Raw genomic sequence first — 21,065 nt, 5'->3', positions numbered from 1 at the left:
AATAATTTAAAAAATAAGAAGAAAAAAAAAGCTTCACAAATTCATAAAATTCATCCTCTAATCTAAGGATGCCAGCGAAAATTTGTTTATATTTTTAAAAATGTATATATCTTTATGTTGTAGTATTTAAACTACTAATTTAATTAACATTCAACTCCAAATACCCTTAATTAACTTGTTAAAGTTATATGAATATCAACTTTTTTTTTTTAAGGACACAAGGATATACACACTAAATGTACAGAGTATTAGTAGTATACTATATATGAATAAATATACTTTTATTTTTTGTTAGAGCAGGCTTAATTAAATGAAGTACTGAATAATATAATACCCTATTATAATGGATTTGAATGTTCTATAATCATGACAAAAGAGTCTAATGAAAAAATTGATTGGACTGAATCACGAGAGGCTGGGCTGTAATAAATTCCGATCCATCATATTCTTACATAATAGCCACCGAGGTGCACAGAATAAAAATATAAAATCGATTCCATTAACCGCCAAGTAACAATTACGCAAACCAGTAAATAGCAAAGAGGTAGAAGAACCAGTATTTTTGTCGTCTATTTTGCATCCGGAGCGTGGGAATTTACGCTAACACACTCTCCGCTCATTTAGTTATTGACTTCAGGGCAATTTCAGATAAGTGTATTTTTCAATCGCTTATTACGCAAGGTTAAATATAAATACAATAAAATGATTCGATCGTTTTGAAATCATTAATCAGTATTTATATTATAGATATATCCTCATAACAGTAACTTGATTTTTAGAACAATGAATTAGCCTTAGTAAAAAAAAAAATTATATTTAAATTATGAGATTAGATGTTAAAGCAAATATTGCAATCTGAATCACTCGGAACTCAATGAGGTGTATGCCAAAATCTTTATATGGAACTTTTCCAGCTTTTTAAGTCATTTTTAGAAAAATTCTCTGTCATAAAAATAGTCATAATAGAACATGATATGCATACACACACACGTATATTTATATACATACGAGTCAACACAAATTATGTATTGTTGCATACTTTAAGAATAAAAATAACTGAAATTCTGAATTACTGAAATATGCAAGGAGGAGAAAAACAAATATATGTATAAAGGAAAAAAAAATTTATGTTGTAAAATTGTATTTAGTTTATTAATAATTAATGTTTGAATTAAAAATGTTAATGTACTGTAATGTATATTAATGCGCAATTATGGATTGATGGGTACGCTGTGTGTTATAGCAACCCATTGTATTAGGGCAGCATGGCCAAATAAAGCAGTTTTCTCTCATCTAAAAATACTGGCGACAAAAAATATCTTTATTTCTTTTTTTCATTTTTTAAACTAATAATTTATTTGTTGATAAATTACATCAAATGTAATTTTATTTTATTTAATAGGTAGATGAAAATAAAAAAAATATTTAAAGATATTTCGGCAAAATAACTTAATACATAATTTAATCAGTCATCTTTTACTCAGAAAAAGTATTAAAAAAAAAAAAAATCTTATAAAAATGTCTACTTCCACAGGAATGCATTTATTTCAACAAATGTATACATATTTATATTTATAAATGAACAAAGTAATTACGAATTATTTAGCTTTAAGTAACGAATTAACTACTAGGTAGTTGCACCTTTAGAATTTTCCTAAAAGACTTAAGACTAACCTGGCATGCAGACGCAGCGAAATGTTCCAGGATCGTCGAGACATGACCCTTCGTTCTGGCAAGGGTGAGACTCGCATTCGTTGACATTGGTCTCGCACCTGGGTCCTGTGAAACCTTGGGTGCAGTTGCACATGAAAGATCCTGGGGTGTTGACGCATACTCCATCGTGCTCACAAGGAGAACCTGTAAAGAGCAAAATAAAAAATTCTAAATTCATATCATGTATATAAGTATTCATAAATAGTTTTGTATGATTGATTGTATATATTATAATGGTCATAATAATAATGATAATATTAATAATACTTTTTTAAATAAAATACTTTGTATCCAAGTTAAGTCTCAACACTCTTTACTATGTTGATAGTCCAACGTTTCGGCAAACCTCAAGGACAATCTTAAATATAAATTTTCAACTCATATCCAAAAATTTAAAAACTTTTTGCAGGCTTTTTTGTCCAGGTCATTGATTTCAGTCACATCATCCTATTTTGTCACTTGTCCAGTAAATTTAAAAAAATTTTAACTACAGATTAACTTAACACTCAATTATCATACAATATTTTTTATAAATTTGTATACTTTCTATGTGCTATTCGTCTTGGATGACAGTAGTTTTCTTTAATCATCAGTTTTTATCATTCAGTAACTAAGTTATTTTATTATCACTAGCGTGTAAACAGGCACTCTCATACTTTCTTACTGTTGTAACAATACTTGTACGACAGATATCTGTCACGTGAAAATAAGCCATTGATCCCGATTTGACCAGGTCTAGACCTACCCAGTTCATACGAAATTAGACAAATTACACGAGCTGTAGTGGAGAACTTCTGATCTATCAGATTCTAAAAAAAACTTGGAATATACAGGAAAGATGAATTAAAGATGAACATGTAGAAACATATAGAACATATAAAGAAGATAAAGTCTTGAAAAGAAAGAGAAAAAAATGTATAGAGTATACTTAGCTTGAGGAATATATCATTGTAAAATACCAAATAAAACAATCAGTCCACAACTGAGAGATAAAATTCGATATTTTCAAAATCTTCTATGCCGAGTCGAAAGGATTAAATTATTTTCTAAAATACCTCTACTTAAGGAATTAGGACAATTTACTTCCGAAACCCCATTTTCATCATATAAATAACGAAATGAAGAAGAAAGGTAGTCAATATTAATTTTGTCAATCAGAAGACCATGGCTTTTCACATGCAGGAAAGCGCAACAAATTCTCTCGCCTACACTTTCATGCATTATCTTCTTCGACTTTCTATTTTTTCCAACATGGATCACTGGAGGTCATCGAGGACAAAAAGGATAGAAGTTTCCCAGAAACAACGATCGGAGATGGTAACTCAGTATTCAATTTCAACTAAAAACCAATAGAAGTACGCTATTTCTAACGTCGTAGAAGTTCAAAGTCTCCATTGAGAGCTTTTTGCTGTTGTCTTGAGGTTTGCCGCCTCAGTTTTTGATTTTCGGACAAGAACATATTTTTCTAACATGAAAACCATGATTTTTTTTTTTTTAACTTTAATCAAACAACAGTACCCCCTTAAACTAAACAATAGTAAATACTCAAAATGACTATACCCTATATTTTGTTCGCCCCAGATATCCTTCGGAGCATATGCTCTTAATCTAATCGGGTCCGATTGAATCGGGACCAGGAAGAGATCTTAGTGGAATATTTTGGAGAATCATTGACAGGCAAATCTGGGGCATTATTTAAACTTTTGTTGGAAGAACTACCCATTCACTGAACTAATTGAAGGAAATAAATTGGGTTACAGTTAGAATTATACATACATTTACAAAGTTCTCAAGAGCTCTTACATTCTTACCATTCTCCGAGCTAATTGTGTAAGATAAGTTCAGTTATAACAGAAAATTTATATAATCAAAAGAAAAATGTAAAATTTAAAAAAAAAAATATTTATCCAACATTCTATTCAACGAGATAGGGTTCGATTACACAAATGTTACCGTAATCCAAGTATGGACTACTTCATTTCCAACTCCTGAAGTATGCAAGATATCCTCCTACATAGAAGAACGGTTTAGAAAGGACTAATAAAGGACACTCCTTCCAGCAAGGACGATTTGTATTTAAATAGTGGGAGAGGACTCAGCCTTCTGCATGATACACGATTTCACTTCTTATTTTTATACGTCTCTACCGGATAGTCCGCCTCTTTCACACTGCATATCCGAAAGGGCATCGCTAGGAATTCCTCAAGGACCACTGGCTATAACCACCGTATATTTCATATTCATATAAATCCTGCCGTAGGGAATTCGAATATTCAGGAAGTCAGAAGTTACCGGGAACAACTTAATAAGGAAGCTGTAGTCTTGTGAGCGACGCTTTCTAATAAATGTTAAGATAAAAAAAATAGTGCGGGTGTTACATAAATTAAAAAACGTAACAGGGGATCGAAAGTTTTTTTTTTATCATATATTTCATATGAAAAATCAAAAGTAAAAAAAAAAAAAAAAATACTCCTTACTTCTATAGAATCCAACTCCACCTCAGTATATAGAGAGTGGTGCGACAAAACAAAGAGTCCTTGGAGATAGAAAGGATAAAGGATCAAAGGAATTACCAAATAAGTAGACTCGCTATCTTGGAGGAGAGAAACCTTTTAGAAGCGGCTCCTCCAGCTCTTGTAGAGGGCGTCAGATAAGCTCAGAATTACGCTCACAATCAGCGCTAAGCCTTATGGCCGCAATGGAAGGCATGTTTAATGATTTCAGTTCAACTGCCGATGTGGTTTCATAATAAAGTTGATGAAGAATAAATGAAAATTAATTATAAAGAAAAGCAAGGTTGTGTTTTATGTTAATATATCGACGTTAAAGTGAATTTTAATCAGAGTATAACGGAGGTTTCATTTATAGTTTTAAAAAAGGAGGTTAAATGCGATATCTAAGTCACGGACTTAAAAGTAGGCATATCGCCAATCAATAAGATACCTGATTGCTGTATTATTTTTTAATTTTCTAGCACAATAGGGCAAATCAGAAAAGACCCTAGACGAGGTACGAAGTAGAAGGCAAGGAGTCCTCTGAAGTAACCTGATTGATGGACTAGGAGGCCGCCGAACAGAAACTCCTTATTAAGGACAATTACAGAAGCTGATGGACTTTTTGTCCTCATCAGGAATCGATACGCCGAGATCGATTTATCTTAGGACGTCTTATCGACGGTGGAGGATGGTTGTCCATTTAATGAGGACAAGATCTTGGCAATCTTCAATGTCTTTTAGGATTACTGCCCAGCTCTTCTCTTGCAAACGTATAATTCATTAGGTGTAAAATTTATAAATTTTATATGAAATATCAAGTTAAACTAATCAGTAACATTTAAAGCTTGAAATTTTACGGAATTATCAAAACTAGAAAAACCGTTATCCCAAACAAGTCGCAATGGAACTATTAGTTCACCTTAATAATTGTGCCTATCTTCCTATCCTCCCCAAGTTTTAGTTATGTGCACCTGTTGAGTGAAGAAACTTTAGAAATTGAATAACAGTCAGGAAAGTTGCATTAATTAAGATGAGTTCTTCTCGTTTCTATATGACAGGTTTGTTTCTTATCATTCAGAACAATAGAAAATGTATTTTTTTTAATACGAAACCCCGCTTATTCAAATATTATACTGATTCAGAACCATTACTTGTATTATTTCAAATTTTATTCTTATTCTACAACACGTAAGATAGAAAAATACACTAAAAAGAAATGGAAATCATAGATCGCTTGCAAATAAAAATTTATATTTGTTTCAGTTTGATTAAACAGGATTATATGACACAAGACCTTTCATTGTATTTTATCAATAGATTATGTATTGTCAAGGAAAATAATAATTGGCCACGCCCGGTCTATATCTTTCATATTTCAAATATTAACAGTCAATATTATTTTTATTTTATATTAATTTTTTTTAATTTATTATTTTTTAATATTTATCACTTTTATTGTAATATATTCATTTTATTGTGTGTATGTATTTATATCCTTGTAATCGTGTATATATTTGTTGAATTGTGTCTTTAAATTTTAATTAAGTATGTGTATATAATGTTACTGCTTATTATATTGTAGATTGTAATTTTATCCCATGCTCGTTAAAGGGAGAAAAAATGTAATCGCCTAAGGGGTGAAAAACTTATTTAGAGATATATAGGGAAGCATAGGGGAGAAAAAGTAAGTTTTTGATGAAAATGTTTGCGTCCCCCAGTTTAAGAACTCATTCAGACATATATGTATACTCATTAGGAGAGCTATATTCACTTAAAAACAAAACAAGGTTTTATTTACCTTAACATCAACATACCTTTTATACAACAAGGTATTTTGTTTTTAACAGATTTTATCTTTAGTATTGTAGAGATAACTATTTAGGTATAAGAGAGATATGTGTGACTAAAATAGGGGATAAACAAGTCATATTTTGGTATAAGAGAGATATGTGTGACTAAAATAGGGGATAAACAATCATATTTTGGTATAAGAGAGATATGTGTGACTAAAATAGGGAATATCATATTTTGGTATAAGAGAGATATGTGTGACTAAAATAGGGGATAAACAAGTCATATTCCAATGGAACGTCTGTTAAATTCAATAAAGATGTTATCGAATGAAGCACCGGAGCACCCCCTGCAAGGGGTTGGGGTGGCCGAAGAACCCGACACCCTCTCTCACCTCCCCCCGTAACCCTAGCAGGCACCTGTAGCCGCCGGAAGCGATTACTGCCTCCACAATATTAAATATCTGCTCACCCTCCACCAATCGTGTGGGAACTTCCGCCGTTATCAGTGGATCGCTCTTGTCAGGGTCAGTTAGTAAGATAACTGTCTCGTTGGCGGAATAATTGTGTCAGGAGATCAAGGCATGTCTACAGTTCCACCGTCAACTCCGCCCCTGCGATATTCGATATTCACCAGATTGCTAATCGCTATTGTTAATCTTAATGGATTATCAGTATCCGGACAAACAATTATCTATAACTAAGGATAGAGATAAATCTCAGTAAATAAAAATATCATTTAATTTTGGTAGCAGTTATTTGTGATGTAGCGAATAAAAAGCTGAGATCTCCTGGAGCCCATGCATTATTTCATACATACAGGGGACAGAATAGTTAAAGGGGATTCCCAGGAAAATTGTAATTTAAGGTTATATTTTATTATTAGTGAGGGATTCTGTACTCAAGGCCTCTCTCAACATACTATTTATTTATTGAATCTTCAATTTATTATTTATTCCTCCCAATTTTTTTTAGGTCATTAATGAAATTATCAAAAGGTCAATCATAATGTTTGAATTAATATAACTTAAAAATGAACACGGGGCAGGAGCTCTACAGCATGTATACGTTTCTTGTACATACTGTGTTGCTTATTACTCATAAATGAGCAGAGCGTTTATTTACATTACATTTTTGACAGTGATACAATAATGATCAATCATTATTTTTGTTTAAATAGGTTACATATTTCTGTATTAATTTATGTTTTCAATATTGTTTATGAAACGTGCAAAGCTCATGATATTGAATTATGAAAAGGTACAATACAAATAATAAGGAACACGAAGCGGACAAGAAGGGGCGCTCAATAAAATACAAGTCAGTATCCTTTTATTGTGCCGTAGATAATGGTCCGTTGGATATCAGATCCTGGACCCTATAGGCAATATTGTAGCGAGTATTTTTACATCGAGTTCGTTAGACTTAAAAGGACACTAAGAGATGAGATTGGGATCTCTCCGATATATCTGCTCCCGTAGTCGTCGGGACGAGACGTAACAAGACGCTAACATGACGCGGACCTCCCTCCTGCCTAATTGCATCGCAGTCCCAATTAAGGCATACCGCACCACGCCAAGGGTCCTTTCCCTCTCCGCTAGTTAATCTCCACGGCGACGAGGAGCCAATTAAAAATTAATTATCTTCGCAACATAATGCCGCGATAGCGGAGGCAGTGATTTACTGCCACCTGGCGGCCTGGAGATAAATCTTGCCTACCCGGGCGACATCTAGCGGACAGCTACAAATGGAAGAACGAACGGCGATGGAAACTCCACTTGAGCAAACCGGGTGTGAAACTATCGGAAGATTGGCTGGAAAAGGGTCGACCGTTACGGACATGTACCTATAATCTGCAATCATATGTTGATTATACGTAAATATAGTATTTTTAGTAAACATAATAGACCGCTACGAATTTAATATGAAGGTGCGAATTTCTAAGCAGTTATCGAAACGACATCACAATTATGGAGAAAGTAATATTTTTTCCACACGGATTGATATAGGAAAATTTGCATGTTTTCTTACTAAGTTCCATTATTGCAATTAATGAAAAACATTTGATTAGCAAGCATTGGCAGGTATTTTTGATTTGTGGCAAATGGCAAACGTCCGTATCCGGCTTAAAACAGTCTTGAATGTTTGAATGAACAGTTTCGGGGAGATGTAAAAAAGCGACATTTTTTAAAATATTGAAATGAGATGTGCTATACTGTTCTTCAATAACAATACCTGAATCTTAGAAATGGCAACTAGATGTGTCCAGTACTGTACATATGTATACTTATAGACGTCTGCTAATATTCAAGTCTTCTAAGGATGTGTTCGTTAGTACACAAATGCGATTAGTCAATACCTTCCCTAAAGGCAGGTACAGAATATACATCTGCTTCAGAATACAAGAGGACACTAACCATCCAGAGGCAGACATCAGGTACCCTAATACGGTACTCGTTAACCTGACTGACCGAATCCGGGAGCGTCACGACGGATGTTACATCAATGAGATGATCAGCGAAGATAGAGGAGACGACCTTTAATGAAGGCTGTGTACCGGGGTCCGGACGGCTTCGTGTCCGGCCGGAGGAGCGTGCGCTACGGGCCACGACTGTACAGTACTACAAGGACCTACGATGTCACCGGATCTACTGCGAGCACGATCTAGCAGCCAACGGAGCCGCTACCGTTCTGAAGGGTTGTAACAATATCACGGCCAACTGTATCGTCAAAGGTATCATTCTCACCAACGAAATATTAAGGCCCGTTTCCACGCGAGAGGTATCAGTCGTGCAAGTAATATCTTAACAGTGAGGAAGTTTGACGTTGAGAGTAAAATTCATTAATAGATTAATTTGGCGAATGAATGATAAAAACTGATAATTGAATAAAACAAAAAACAACTGTCACCAGAGATAGTAAAAAAACAGGAAAAAATAAATATATTTATATGTTAAATATAATGTACATGGAAAGAAATTATACGCCGCGATAGTTCACTGCTAAAGCGTCAACAAGTAACAGTTAAGTAAAATAACTCATTAGAAGAAGATAGTTCACGGTATGGAGTAGATTGTAAGAAGATAGTCCGGGTAGTGGACAATAAAGGTATCAAAATAGTAAGAGAAAACTTTATTGTTAACCAATGTTATGCCCCACTTCGCAGGGCTTTGTCAGGGCTATCAGATTGAAACAAAGATGACAACTAACAATATAACATTCAAAACTAAAGTAACAAAATGTTTCTTGACCATAGAATAGACGTTTTTTTAGCATATCACAGCAATTATCTTTTCTTTCTTATGCATAGTTTTTGGAATATCATTTTAGTAATAGAGAGAGGGTATACCATACAGGACTTTAATGCATAATTATTTTTTCATGAATATACCTGGTTCAGGTACATGCAAAAAAGCTAATATTCATGCTGCAATAATTTTAAATTTCATATTGAATCACTTTTATACTTAATTTAATTAAATATAAAACTACTATGACCATGCCGTTCAGATCATGAACAGTACTACTGCTAAACCCTAAGATCTAATTGCATAAAGTACTAACAAGATAGTACTAAGCGTACTTGCTAACAGTACCCCTGTTCCCTGCCTTTGTTATCCTTTACGTGACTATCTTTATCTACATCTCGCCTTTCTACATGTCCTTTCCTCTCTCTGTCTCCCATCCCCTCCCCTATCTCTGTCCAAGAGGGCATTTTGTATCATTATCCGAAGGTGTCTCAACATATTACTCTTTATTATATACATTATTAACATTATTTTTGACTAGGAAAGTACATTTCTTTTCGATGCAATCTCAAAAACCACTCAAAAGTTTATTTAATTGAAATTAATTTTAGCTAAATCTAAATGAAATAAGAATTAAATTTTATTTATCAAGTTTAAATTGATTTTGAAAGCTAATATCTAACACATTTATCTATAAACAATTAGCTAAATTTTGATTATTCAACTAAAATATCGCTTTAAAAAATTCTTATAATTCATCCAAAACGCAGATTGTTAGGATGTTGTTTACATTAATAAAAAAATCAGATCTCTAAGGTAAGATTAATGGAATATTTTAATAACGCCGCTCGATGTAAATAAATGTTTTCAAATTAAGACAAGGAAGTAGTCTAAAGGGAAATACAGGGGTGGGAGAGGTAGTGATAACCATAAAAAAAAAAAAAAATCATTATTTCACTAATTTGGGCACCATCACGAAATAAAATGATAAGATTATGCAAATACAGACTTGACATAGCACATCGTACAAGAGTAAAAAAAAATATTCATAAAGATGGATATCACCCTAAGATATTACCTGAACTATTTCTTGTACTTGAAGGATTTGAGGCTTGATTAACATCATCTCAAAATTAATGAATAAACTGTAATTATATTTTCGGATATTGGACAAATCTAACATCTAAAACTTATATCACATGCTTCACAAACAAACACATAAATTTACATACTACACGATGAGTTTGACAAAGAAAACAAAATCTTCACTTTTTACTTTCATTTATTAATCTTTAAACCTCCTGTACTTATATTCAAACTTCAAGATGGTAAAGATGGTGATATTGTTTAAACGAAGGATAATCTATATTAAAATATTTTAAATATTACGCACTAGTACTTTTTCAGTACCAGATAAATCGATACCAAGAACAGGATACTCAGAGTTGGCAATTTTTCATAATTTATTTAATGACGTTATAATATAAAATTTCATAATTGATGTTTACTCATTTAGGCGCATCTGTCGCAAACAACTGACGAAACGCATCTGCTACTAATCATGAAATGAGTACCACAAACTCCCTCATTATATACCACAATCACCGGGTTTAAAGCTCCCAGCTACGGCTATTAAGTGGGTACCGAACCCTTAGTTTACTCGTATGTAAAGATATAAAGACGGCACCTACAGGAGGCGATGGGAAGGCGACATGACTTCTATTCCCTGGCCTCGTTTTGGACCGGCTTCCAGGAGAGAATTATAATTCCTGCATCGGGAGGAAGTCGGCCGACCTGCAGTAGGTCAACTCCCAAAGGAATTGCCCAACGAATAGTATCAATAAAATATTTATTACAGGATTTCTTATTTCATTTCTATTATTAAAATTAAGAGGCAAGGTAGAAAAGATTTTGTAAGTCGAAAATTAACAAAACCAGGTAAAGATAAAATAGAAATTAAGATCTCCAGCACAACCATACTTGTTTGAACTATTTAGTTAATTTTAAGATTCATTTTCTTCTAAACTTGAATATTATATTATATTATTTAATAAAATAACTGCTGAATGAAATATGTTCAAATTAGGGCATCAACTACTCGTGCTTAGTTGCTATTGGTACTTGGAACTAACATATTTAAATGACAATAGAATTTCAAATAAAATGTTTTCAAAATAATTCAATATAGCGTTGGTAATGAATTAATACACTGTAACCGCGCGGAAGTAGATTCATTAAGATACTTTGACAGCATTAATACTGTAAAACTACACGTCATCGATTGGTAAGAGCTCGTAGGCTGTTGCAAATAAAAATATAATGTCATGACTTTTAATATTTGATGATTAATCAACTTTTCTAGTTTTAATCCATCACAGTCGAAAAGTCAGACAATTTTTTTTTTCCAAAAGTCAATATATTTACATTTGTAAAATTATAACTAAAATAATATGGGAGCATCTCATGTAGATTAATATAATTTTTATTTTAAAATCTGTAGCTCCTAATTGACAGGGGAAAATTAAAATTTTGAAGGAAAAAAAAAAGAATTTTTAGTTTTAGAATTTTAATTTATCAAAAAAATTTTTCTTTTGTGAAGTGAGTACATACAATTTTCATTGAAAAGTCTTCATTTGTAAATCGATTTTGACAGATTGAGATTTTGAAAAGAAACAAAAATTTTCAGATTTTTAATAGCGTTTTAAAACATATTTTTGTACAAACAAGTTGTTAGGTGTTTTGCAGATACAAAGTATCACTTCTTAACCATCAGTAATTTGTTTTTATAAATAACATATTTTTTTAAATAACAAAAATCTTTCACTTCCCACTCCCTAATTCAATTCTACCACTGCTCCAGCGCAGTGTATTGTTAAATTGATTTCTCCTTGACAAGCTGTAGATTTCATTAAACCAAGGGGATAGATGGTGGATGAAATATCTGGTATTTTTAATTTAATATAGGTAGTTTGTACGTATGGTTTGTATGTCTATATGTAATCTAAAACTGATCTACAAGGGATATAGTTTTGCTTACGAATGGAAAGTTAATACTTTGATTATGTACTTTATATATTTTTTATTATCTTTTATCTTACATCTAAATGTAGTTCCATCAATATTAGTTTAAAGTGTTAATAAAATATTAAGAAAATTAACTTAATGATTTAGAACTTACCTTGTTCGCACTCATCAATGTCTTCAGAGCAGTCTATTCCTTTGTAACCGCTAGTGCAGGAGCATGTGTAAGAACCATTGATGGGACTGGTGTCGCAGTTAGCTCCAGCTTGGCAAGGACTGGAAGTACAGGCGTCGTCTAAGTGGCAAAGGAGTCCTGGAACATGAAGGATAACAAAGAGATCAGTAATAGTCCATAGTAGATACATTCTAGGTGGTAAAGAATTAAGAAATGTATCAGCTGGACATTTAGTATTTTTTATTACATTTAGTATTGATAGAGTTTTTCATCCATCATTGAAAACTGAATTTCACACAACAGAAATATTTCTGTATCTTCTATATTCTCTTCTGGAGAATGTTTGGATGGTTTTAATATTATAGGGAAAAATGCAAACAACAATAATAAAGTTATTCATAATAAATAACTTAATTAAAATAATATGAGAGATATAAACAATACTGACAAAGAAATTTAAAATCAGCAACCTCATATCACATATCTACAATAATCTTTAATAAAATTGCAGTATTCGAACCTGAATAAGTCTGATAAATGAGGCTACCTTCAATTAAGATAATAAAATTGTAGAATAACGAAAAGAAAGTGATAAGACAGAATGAGTAAACGATAATGGATACGGAAGACGAGGATAATTACGCAATAAGAATCCTTCGAAAAGAAAACAACCTTTCGAAAATTCTTTCTACGCGGCGGAGTTGACATATCATGTTCGGCCATGATTGCCTCCAATTACCCCTGCCGAGCCGTAATTGTGAGGATAGCTCCATTATTCCAGTATGCAACCAGGACCTCTTTCTCCTCCTCCTTCTACCTTTTAGAGTCCTATTTCAATTTTTTTCTTTTTTCCCCAGCCATGGAGGAATACTTGCATAAAATAACTGAACCAAATTACCACCACTTAATGTGGAAATCTTGACGTTTCAAGTCAATGATGAAAGAGGATTTGATAGATAATGATGATCAATAATAAATCATTGTGTTGCAAGTCGATTTGAAAGGTATTTTAAATATGATATCGGAGTTAAGTTAACATCTAGCAGAGGCGTGGAGAGACAAGAAGCGATTTAGCCAGGTTTTAAAATAATTCAGTAATCTCTAAAATATGCATATTTTAAGTTCTTATCTACTATTGAACCTTAGAGGGCATAATCATGAATTTCAAAGAGGAATTAAGCCCTCAATTAAGCATGTTTTTTGTTTTTAACTTATCTCCTTGTGTATTTCTATACCTCACTCAGTTCTCTTGTTTTCCAAAAGGTATTATGAAAAATTGAAATTCAAATATCTTTTTATTCATAAAATCAGATTTTTTAAAAACGGTTTAAGAATAATGAATAAGAAAAAATGGTTTCAATTATTTAGTTGCTATATGCCTGTTTGTCATTTTAATCTTTTATTTAATTATTTACAAAATGATTTCTACAAGAAATTTAACAATCAAGATTAATCGTTAAAGTGACTCAGTGAAGATCAACATTTGATAAAAATTTTAAATTCAAACTAAAAAATTCATATCTCGTAAAAAAATTACAATTCAGACAGAAATAAAAGGTAAAGGATTTGTTAAAAGCTATGTGGACTTCACCCAAATGTATAGATCCACAAAACATATTCGAAAAATACAAATATTTTAATTTAAATTTAAAAAATAAAAGCCTCACCTTCTTTAAATTTAAATCTATATTTCATAAAATTATTTACAAACTTACTTCCGTACTAAATCTGTTTTTGATAATACCCAATTGATATATCCCCAAACATTATTCAAAAAAATCCAGACAATTAGATTTAAATTAAAAAATAAAAATGTCATATTCCATACATTTAAACGAATATGTTACTAACTATCGTTTCACACCGATGCCTGATAGTTTCACCATTAGACATGATGATTATTTAGATGCCTATTATTGTAATAAATAAATAGTTTTACACTCGAGGAAGAATGATTATGTATCCTGTAAGATGTACCGTTCGTTGTGCCCAGTTGAAGTGCATTATGGCGTTAAACATAAACATTCTCAAAAAAAAAGATTTAATACATTATGAGTTCATCTTGCAGACGGTACAAGACAAAACAGGATGTCTTCCGCAGCCGGCTCCTAAGGACCGACAACGAGACAAGCATGGATCGTGACGAAGAGTAAGCGAGGAAGCTGGAGGTACCCCGTTATTTCACAAATAGGGTTCTTTCGCGGCGGGGTGGTCCTGGAAGCAGATAACCCCGACGACCCAGGTCGGGACAGAACCAGGAGGGAATGGAACATCTTCCGCCGAAATGAGGAGATCAAGAGGATACCACAACGGTCCCACAGGATCATAGAATTAGAGACTATTATTAAAATAAATCCAAAGTTGGAATCTAGCTACGAAATATGGATTAGAATGCGATGTATGTAATCATAATTAAGTATCTGTTTGTTAATTCTTGAAATAATTTTAAGTATTAAAAGCCAAGAGTCCACTAACGATGGTTCTTTATGTTAATGATGTTAAAAAGTCTTTCGAAATAATATATATGTATAATTATATGAGGGTCAATTAATTAATTAATTAATATATCATAACTGGCATAAATATTAAAATACAATTATTCATAACATTATGACAGTATGATATCCTAGCTAGGTCTTGGCTCTTGGGACTTTCAGCAAGGGCCAGTGTGGCTCTTGGAGCTTAATCTCTATTTTCAAAGGGATAGTTAACACAGTTGAAGTTGAGAGTAACAACATTATAAACATTAGAATAACTGTCGTACTATCAGGTTTTGAGTGATAGTCGCAGCTAACTGCTACATGAGGACTTGGAAGTGAACTGTCACACCTTATAACTTATTATTTTTTTTTTTCATACCCTCCTGTAATGATGTTAGTGGGTATAAATATAACTTATTTCTTACCGCCGATAGTTTTTATTGTGAATACCAAGACCGCAGTCAGTGAGATTAGGTTTATTGTACCTTTTAAACAAGCACTGTCATATTGTTTCACTCTATTAATATTACTACCATAAGTCCATTTTAGCCAATGCTAAGATCTTTGATGCCATGCCTGGTCAGAGCGAATGGAGTAGAGAATCCTGAGCATTGCGGGTGTGGTCTGTGGGCGCCTTAGTGATACCAGATAATATCAGTCGGCCGTGGAATATTAGGTAATTAAAAATTGTCACTTATTCAACTAATAATTCTTAATAATCAGGAAATTTTAAATTTTCAAGTATTAAGTTAAAAAATAAATGGAATTAAAAACCCTGTAAGTTTTTGTACCTTATTGATTTTTTCATTAAATTTGAACTCCCTGCAGATATAAATAACCACGAAGATATCGGTGAAACTATTTAACATAACGTTGGTTCAGGAAAAGTTTTAGGTCTAATCGCGGGTATGAAATATTATTTTTTTCTCCTTACATAATTTTTGAATATAACAACTAAAACTATTCAACCCTTATTTTTTTTTTCATTTTTCTTTTTTGTGTGTCTGCAGAATGAGACGATCTTTCAAATGTACTCATATTTTAAATTATTATAAGATTATAAAAATATACATAGCAAGTTATATAAAAAGGATCGAAGCAAATAAAGAATTTAAATATAAATTAATAGAATAATAATTAATAACAAGTATAATAATAGGTTATCTGATCATCATATGAACTTTCTCTTAATTTTATTATCTATTAGTTAATTGAATTAATGTTTAAATGCTTCATGTTTATAAGTTAATGCAAAATTTGTGAGTAGTAAAAACAATGAGAAAAGATATTAAATGTATAGGATCATAAGACAAACATAAATGTGAAAACAGGAATAAAAGTGGAAGATAAAACAATCGTATATAATAAATAAAACAGGTAAAAGAATATATAGATAAGAGAACAAAAAATAAAAAAAATATACAGCCTAAAGAGTAGAACATGAAACATATAAAAGATTATACAATTAACTAAGGCATAATAGAATTAAAAGATGCAACAATGCACAGAAGATCAAAGCAATCAGATAGATCATTACATAGCTTATTAATTATAATTCTATTAATTTATATTAATATTCTTTTAGTTTACTTCGTTCATTTTTACATATTTTTTTATATAACTTTCTATGCACTTTCTAATATTCTTATTATATTTTACATTATTCGTATCTTGTTTTCATTTTGGTCTAATGACGTTCTGCCTTTTTTATAGTTTTCGATTTTTTTTTTATTAAATGACTTATATATTCTATTATTTTTATAAGTGAACAAACTTCACTTACAACTGGTAATATTCCAGCCCCCAGTTATGTTATTCAAGAAGCAATAACAGAACGGCAAATACAAATCTTCAAATAGAAAGTGTACGAGAGGAGAGAGCCGCCATTGTACTAGAGAACCAAGCAACGCTAGTGACAAAGCTATGAGGAACAGCGGAGGGATACATATGCATGAGTACGGCGGGACAACAATGATATCCTCAAAGGACCAGTTCTTGCATCTTTTCAAAGGATATCTCCACCACCTGCCTTCAACGGCAAATCTACTAATGGATCGCCTTTCGCAACACGACTCAGGATAAACTGCCACTTCTAGGATTAGGCACGTAACGAATAATTCTGTAACAGGTAATAATTTGCAAAGCAGTCAAATCTCCATGGTTACGATTTTATGAATGAGAAATCTTCCTATGTTATGCTGAATTCGAGTTATAATTCGAGTTACCTCGTAAATGAACTAGACTGTATGATTGCCAAAAATTAAAATATGTATCATTTCCAACTTCAGTATAATTATAATACCTTTTTTAATGCACTGTATGCTACACTAAGCTTTTGATAATTGAATTACATACATAGATATTATGTTTAACTAAAGAATAAAATTGTGATATGTTTATATCCATATAATGCTTAAGGGTATTAAAAATGAAAAAGTTAGAGCAATAACTTGGTATGGCAGTAGATGAAAAAAAAATGTTTGTCATTTTTCCATTTTCCTAATCCTAAAATCGGATCATTTAAAATTTTAAATGGAGTGGAGGCTGCGAATGTTTTATTTTATAATGAGCTTCACTTTATTCTTACAGGTAAATGCTAAAATAATGGACAAACAAGCTTTTTCTTTACTAAGAATTGAAAAAGATATTGCAAAATACTCTTACTGTTCGTTAGTTACAGATTTCATTTTATAACAAAAATATTTTAAATATAGCCCCTCTAGAACCCCTCATCTTTGCCTCTCTGGAACAGACAAGCGTTTGTTCATTTGTTTAACAAATACAAATTTTGGATTTGCGACAAGTGGCAAGCATCCACAAGCAGCACATATTTAAAATACACCAACATTAAAAAATTGAAAATGAAACATAGATCTTAATTATAGCACTGACATGGAGTTGATTAATATGATTGGTTTGATAAATGCAAGGTTTTTATGTATTTATAACCACGAATAATGGTTTTAATAGTTCAACTGAGGAAAAGGTCCATAACTCGACTGCTAAAGTCAATTAGAGGATTGAAGGACCCCACAGAAGACCATCCTTTTACGGGGAAGACTGATTGAAATAGGCAAAAATTGAATAAAAGATGGAGACTGGATGGAATAATAAAAGCCATCATGATCTAAGAAAATGTCGGCCCAGTAAATGTGGCGAGTCATTGTTTCCAGCAATATCGTGATCCTGCCTGGAGAATGTCCTCCCGACGTCGGCTCTGGTGAACTTTAGGGGAAAATAATGGCACGCAGGGGCTGTCTTATGGAAGAGGTCCCTCGTCAATGTCTTCTTCTGAATATTAATGGAAGGAAAGGAGGCTGTCGAAATCTTAAGGAGAGATATAGTGGGGCTCTTATGATATCGAAGGGATGTTCAGGGCACGATGGAGGAGAAACCCGATCGACGTAACCTTTTCAAAGCTTTAACGACGGCCTCAAATTACGAGCAAAGAACAACTATTCATTACTTTATTTATTATCAATACAAATATGTATTATTTTTCTTTTGCCTTTAGAATATTTTAATATAATGGATATAAATATTTTAATAGAATATTTAAGAGTGACTATGCTGACAGGAACTAACCGATGGCCTCCTATATAAACAGTTATTCGATAAATAAAAAGAGAGCCGTTCCTTCCTCACTAACACCGAAGAACTAGATATTATTCGAAGAATCCGACTCTTGAAGTCTCAATCCCACCGTTCCAGGGGATACCAAAACAACATTCTCTAGCGGCCTATTAACTGAAACATCTCTATAAGAAAATACTAGCGATTAGAAAATCTTAGCGGCCCACTCCAGGGCATAACCAAAACTCGTTATGGTACAGGCGGAGGGTACTATTTGCTCGCCATTAGTGGGATCTATTTAAATAAAATACCAGACGAAACGAAGTAGTCCTAACGAAGGAAATCGGTGGGTAGTTAAGAGTGCGGTGGATATCGGCTTCGAGTCATTACCTTTAATTAGTACTGCTATTGACGGGGGAGTGGAAAGTTGTTCAGTTGGATTGCCAACTATTAGGTGACCCTAATAGACCTGAGGCCAAGGGGATCGGTAACAGGAGGAGATGAGTTAGAACGGCGAGGTAACAAAAACATATTATACGGGAATCCGATGCAAGTAATATCTGCGTAAACCACCTCCGGCTCCAAAAGCTGGTCTGTTGAAGTCCATATGGAACCCAAAATGGTTTACGGCACTCAATTTTATGCGTTGTTCTGGTACCTATTCGACGTAAAATTTAATGTTAAATATTATACTAAAACGTAACGTATTGGCTAGGATACACCCGTTTAGGGATTTAGGCTAAAAATAGAAAGACATAAAATTTATAATTCTTATAAATTTTCTTTATCAAAATAATGAGCCGCCTTATATCCATTTTAGGACTGCCAGAAATATGTTTACACTATCTGTGTGGATTTATATAAAGTACTATGCCTCAATTTTGGGTAAAATTTAAAAAACAAAATATACTTTATTGTATAAATTTAATCATCAGTTTCTACCATTCATTCATCAAATTGAACTGATAGTTTAAGTCACCACCAGTATGTAGACAAGCAATGTCATATTATCAGAAAGGTGTGACAGCACAAATACCACAAATATCACTCGTGTGAATGCACCTTAAGTGCTCTTGCGTATTGTCACCTGGCACAATTCTTGGATAATGCTTTGAATGATCATTTCTTTGTGACTTGATGCATTTTCGCCTCATATTCAGCAATGGCACGTTACGAAACACGTACAGCAATAATCTTCTGAATGTGAATATGTTCCTTTCTTCGTAGGATAAGCACCACGATCATTGAAGCTACTTAAGGTGTTAGGTAAGGTAGAGGATAGTTAGTAGTTATGTAATCGTTTAATTGTATTATTTATCATAATAATAGATTGTCTAACATAATTAAAATTTACTAACAAACATATATTAATAGGAGGAATGTATAATTTTTTTTTTAAATCCTAACAAAAGCCTCAGTATTAATTCTTATATATGCAGTTCAACTAATTAAAGTTATATCTAAATTATTTAAATTTAATGCATGAATTGACTTCTAAATACGTGCTTTTAGATTGCTTAATGTTTGTAATATTATGATTGCTGCAAAACTCTTCAGAAACTGAAGAATCGACCATGCTCATGCTCGAACATCGACAGAAGTACCACTTGAAGGAGTACTCCACATCTAGTTTGCGTAAGCCGTCATCAGCGAAGAAGGGGATGGCATTTAGGATCGTGAGTGGAAAGTTATCGTTTTTGATAATCCTAACAAAGGAGAGATGTGCACGATCTAGCACTAATACGGCCTAATAGTACCTCTTTGGAGTGTCTAAGTCCGTAAAAAGAACTTCGTTGTCAGAGTTCGTTGTACTTCATTACACTTGTACGATCGTTTAGGAGATTAGGTGACACACATTAGAGTAATAAAAACATCAACTAATCAAACTGGAACGTGTTATATATTAACAGAATATATCCACAATACAAGGAGCAGATTTCATAACGAAAACTTTAAGTATTAGTCCATAAATACAAGCACTAATTCTTTATAATTCATAACAGGGATGACTAGTGATATCAAAGGAGCGAAAATGTAAAAAACCTATGTGACGGCACTGTGCAAGTATACCAAGTACAAACTATATGATGAAAAATTTGTACTTAATTGTAAAAAAAGACCAACAATTAATATTAAAAAAAATTGAAAAGGACAATGACAAAAAAATTAAAAGCTGAAAATATCAGTTAAAACTGACATGAAAGTTAAAATGTAGTAATTAAAAAATTATCAACAAAATTATTGGTGTGTTGAAATCACAGCAGGAATAAAAAATTATCAACAAAAATCGAATGTAACAGTAAAATCAAAATTGTAGTAACATTATTTCTTATGCGGCGTTCATTTTAAAATTTAAAAAATAATAATAATATTTAAATAACGATATATTTTAAGGAATGATAACTCATTTTTCCTTTTTCTGAAAGCAAGTTGAATCTGTTACAGTGCAGTAAGGATTCGCTTATGACAAGAAACATGATACAACGCTAGCTCAGCTCAAGTCAATGAACAATGCATCTTTCCATATTTATTCAGCATCTTCTACAATCTAAGATATTCTAGTACCTCTA

At 32.4% G+C, this 21,065-nt stretch overlaps 1 protein-coding gene across 4 annotated transcripts in view; it reads right to left on the bottom strand.

Annotated features, from left to right (window-relative positions):
- Positions 1–21,065, bottom strand: part of N (neurogenic locus Notch protein) — a 237,499-nt gene that overhangs the window by 43,397 nt on the left and 173,037 nt on the right. For all 4 annotated transcript variants that reach the window (XM_014430838.2, XM_014430839.2, XM_024360766.2 and 1 more), the window contains exons 7-8: positions 12,425–12,580; positions 1,675–1,857 (exon numbers count right to left, since the gene is read on the bottom strand). In XM_014430838.2, coding sequence (XP_014286324.1) covers positions 1,675–1,857; positions 12,425–12,580 — 339 coding nt within the window. The remainder of the gene's footprint in view (positions 1–1,674; positions 1,858–12,424; positions 12,581–21,065) is intronic.

Source organism: Halyomorpha halys, unplaced genomic scaffold (genome assembly GCF_000696795.3).
Source record: "Halyomorpha halys isolate HHAL.00 unplaced genomic scaffold, Hhal_1.1 Scaffold916.1, whole genome shotgun sequence".
Lineage (NCBI taxonomy): Eukaryota > Metazoa > Arthropoda > Insecta > Hemiptera > Pentatomidae > Halyomorpha > Halyomorpha halys.
This window is presented reverse-complemented; position numbering and strand designations above follow the sequence as displayed.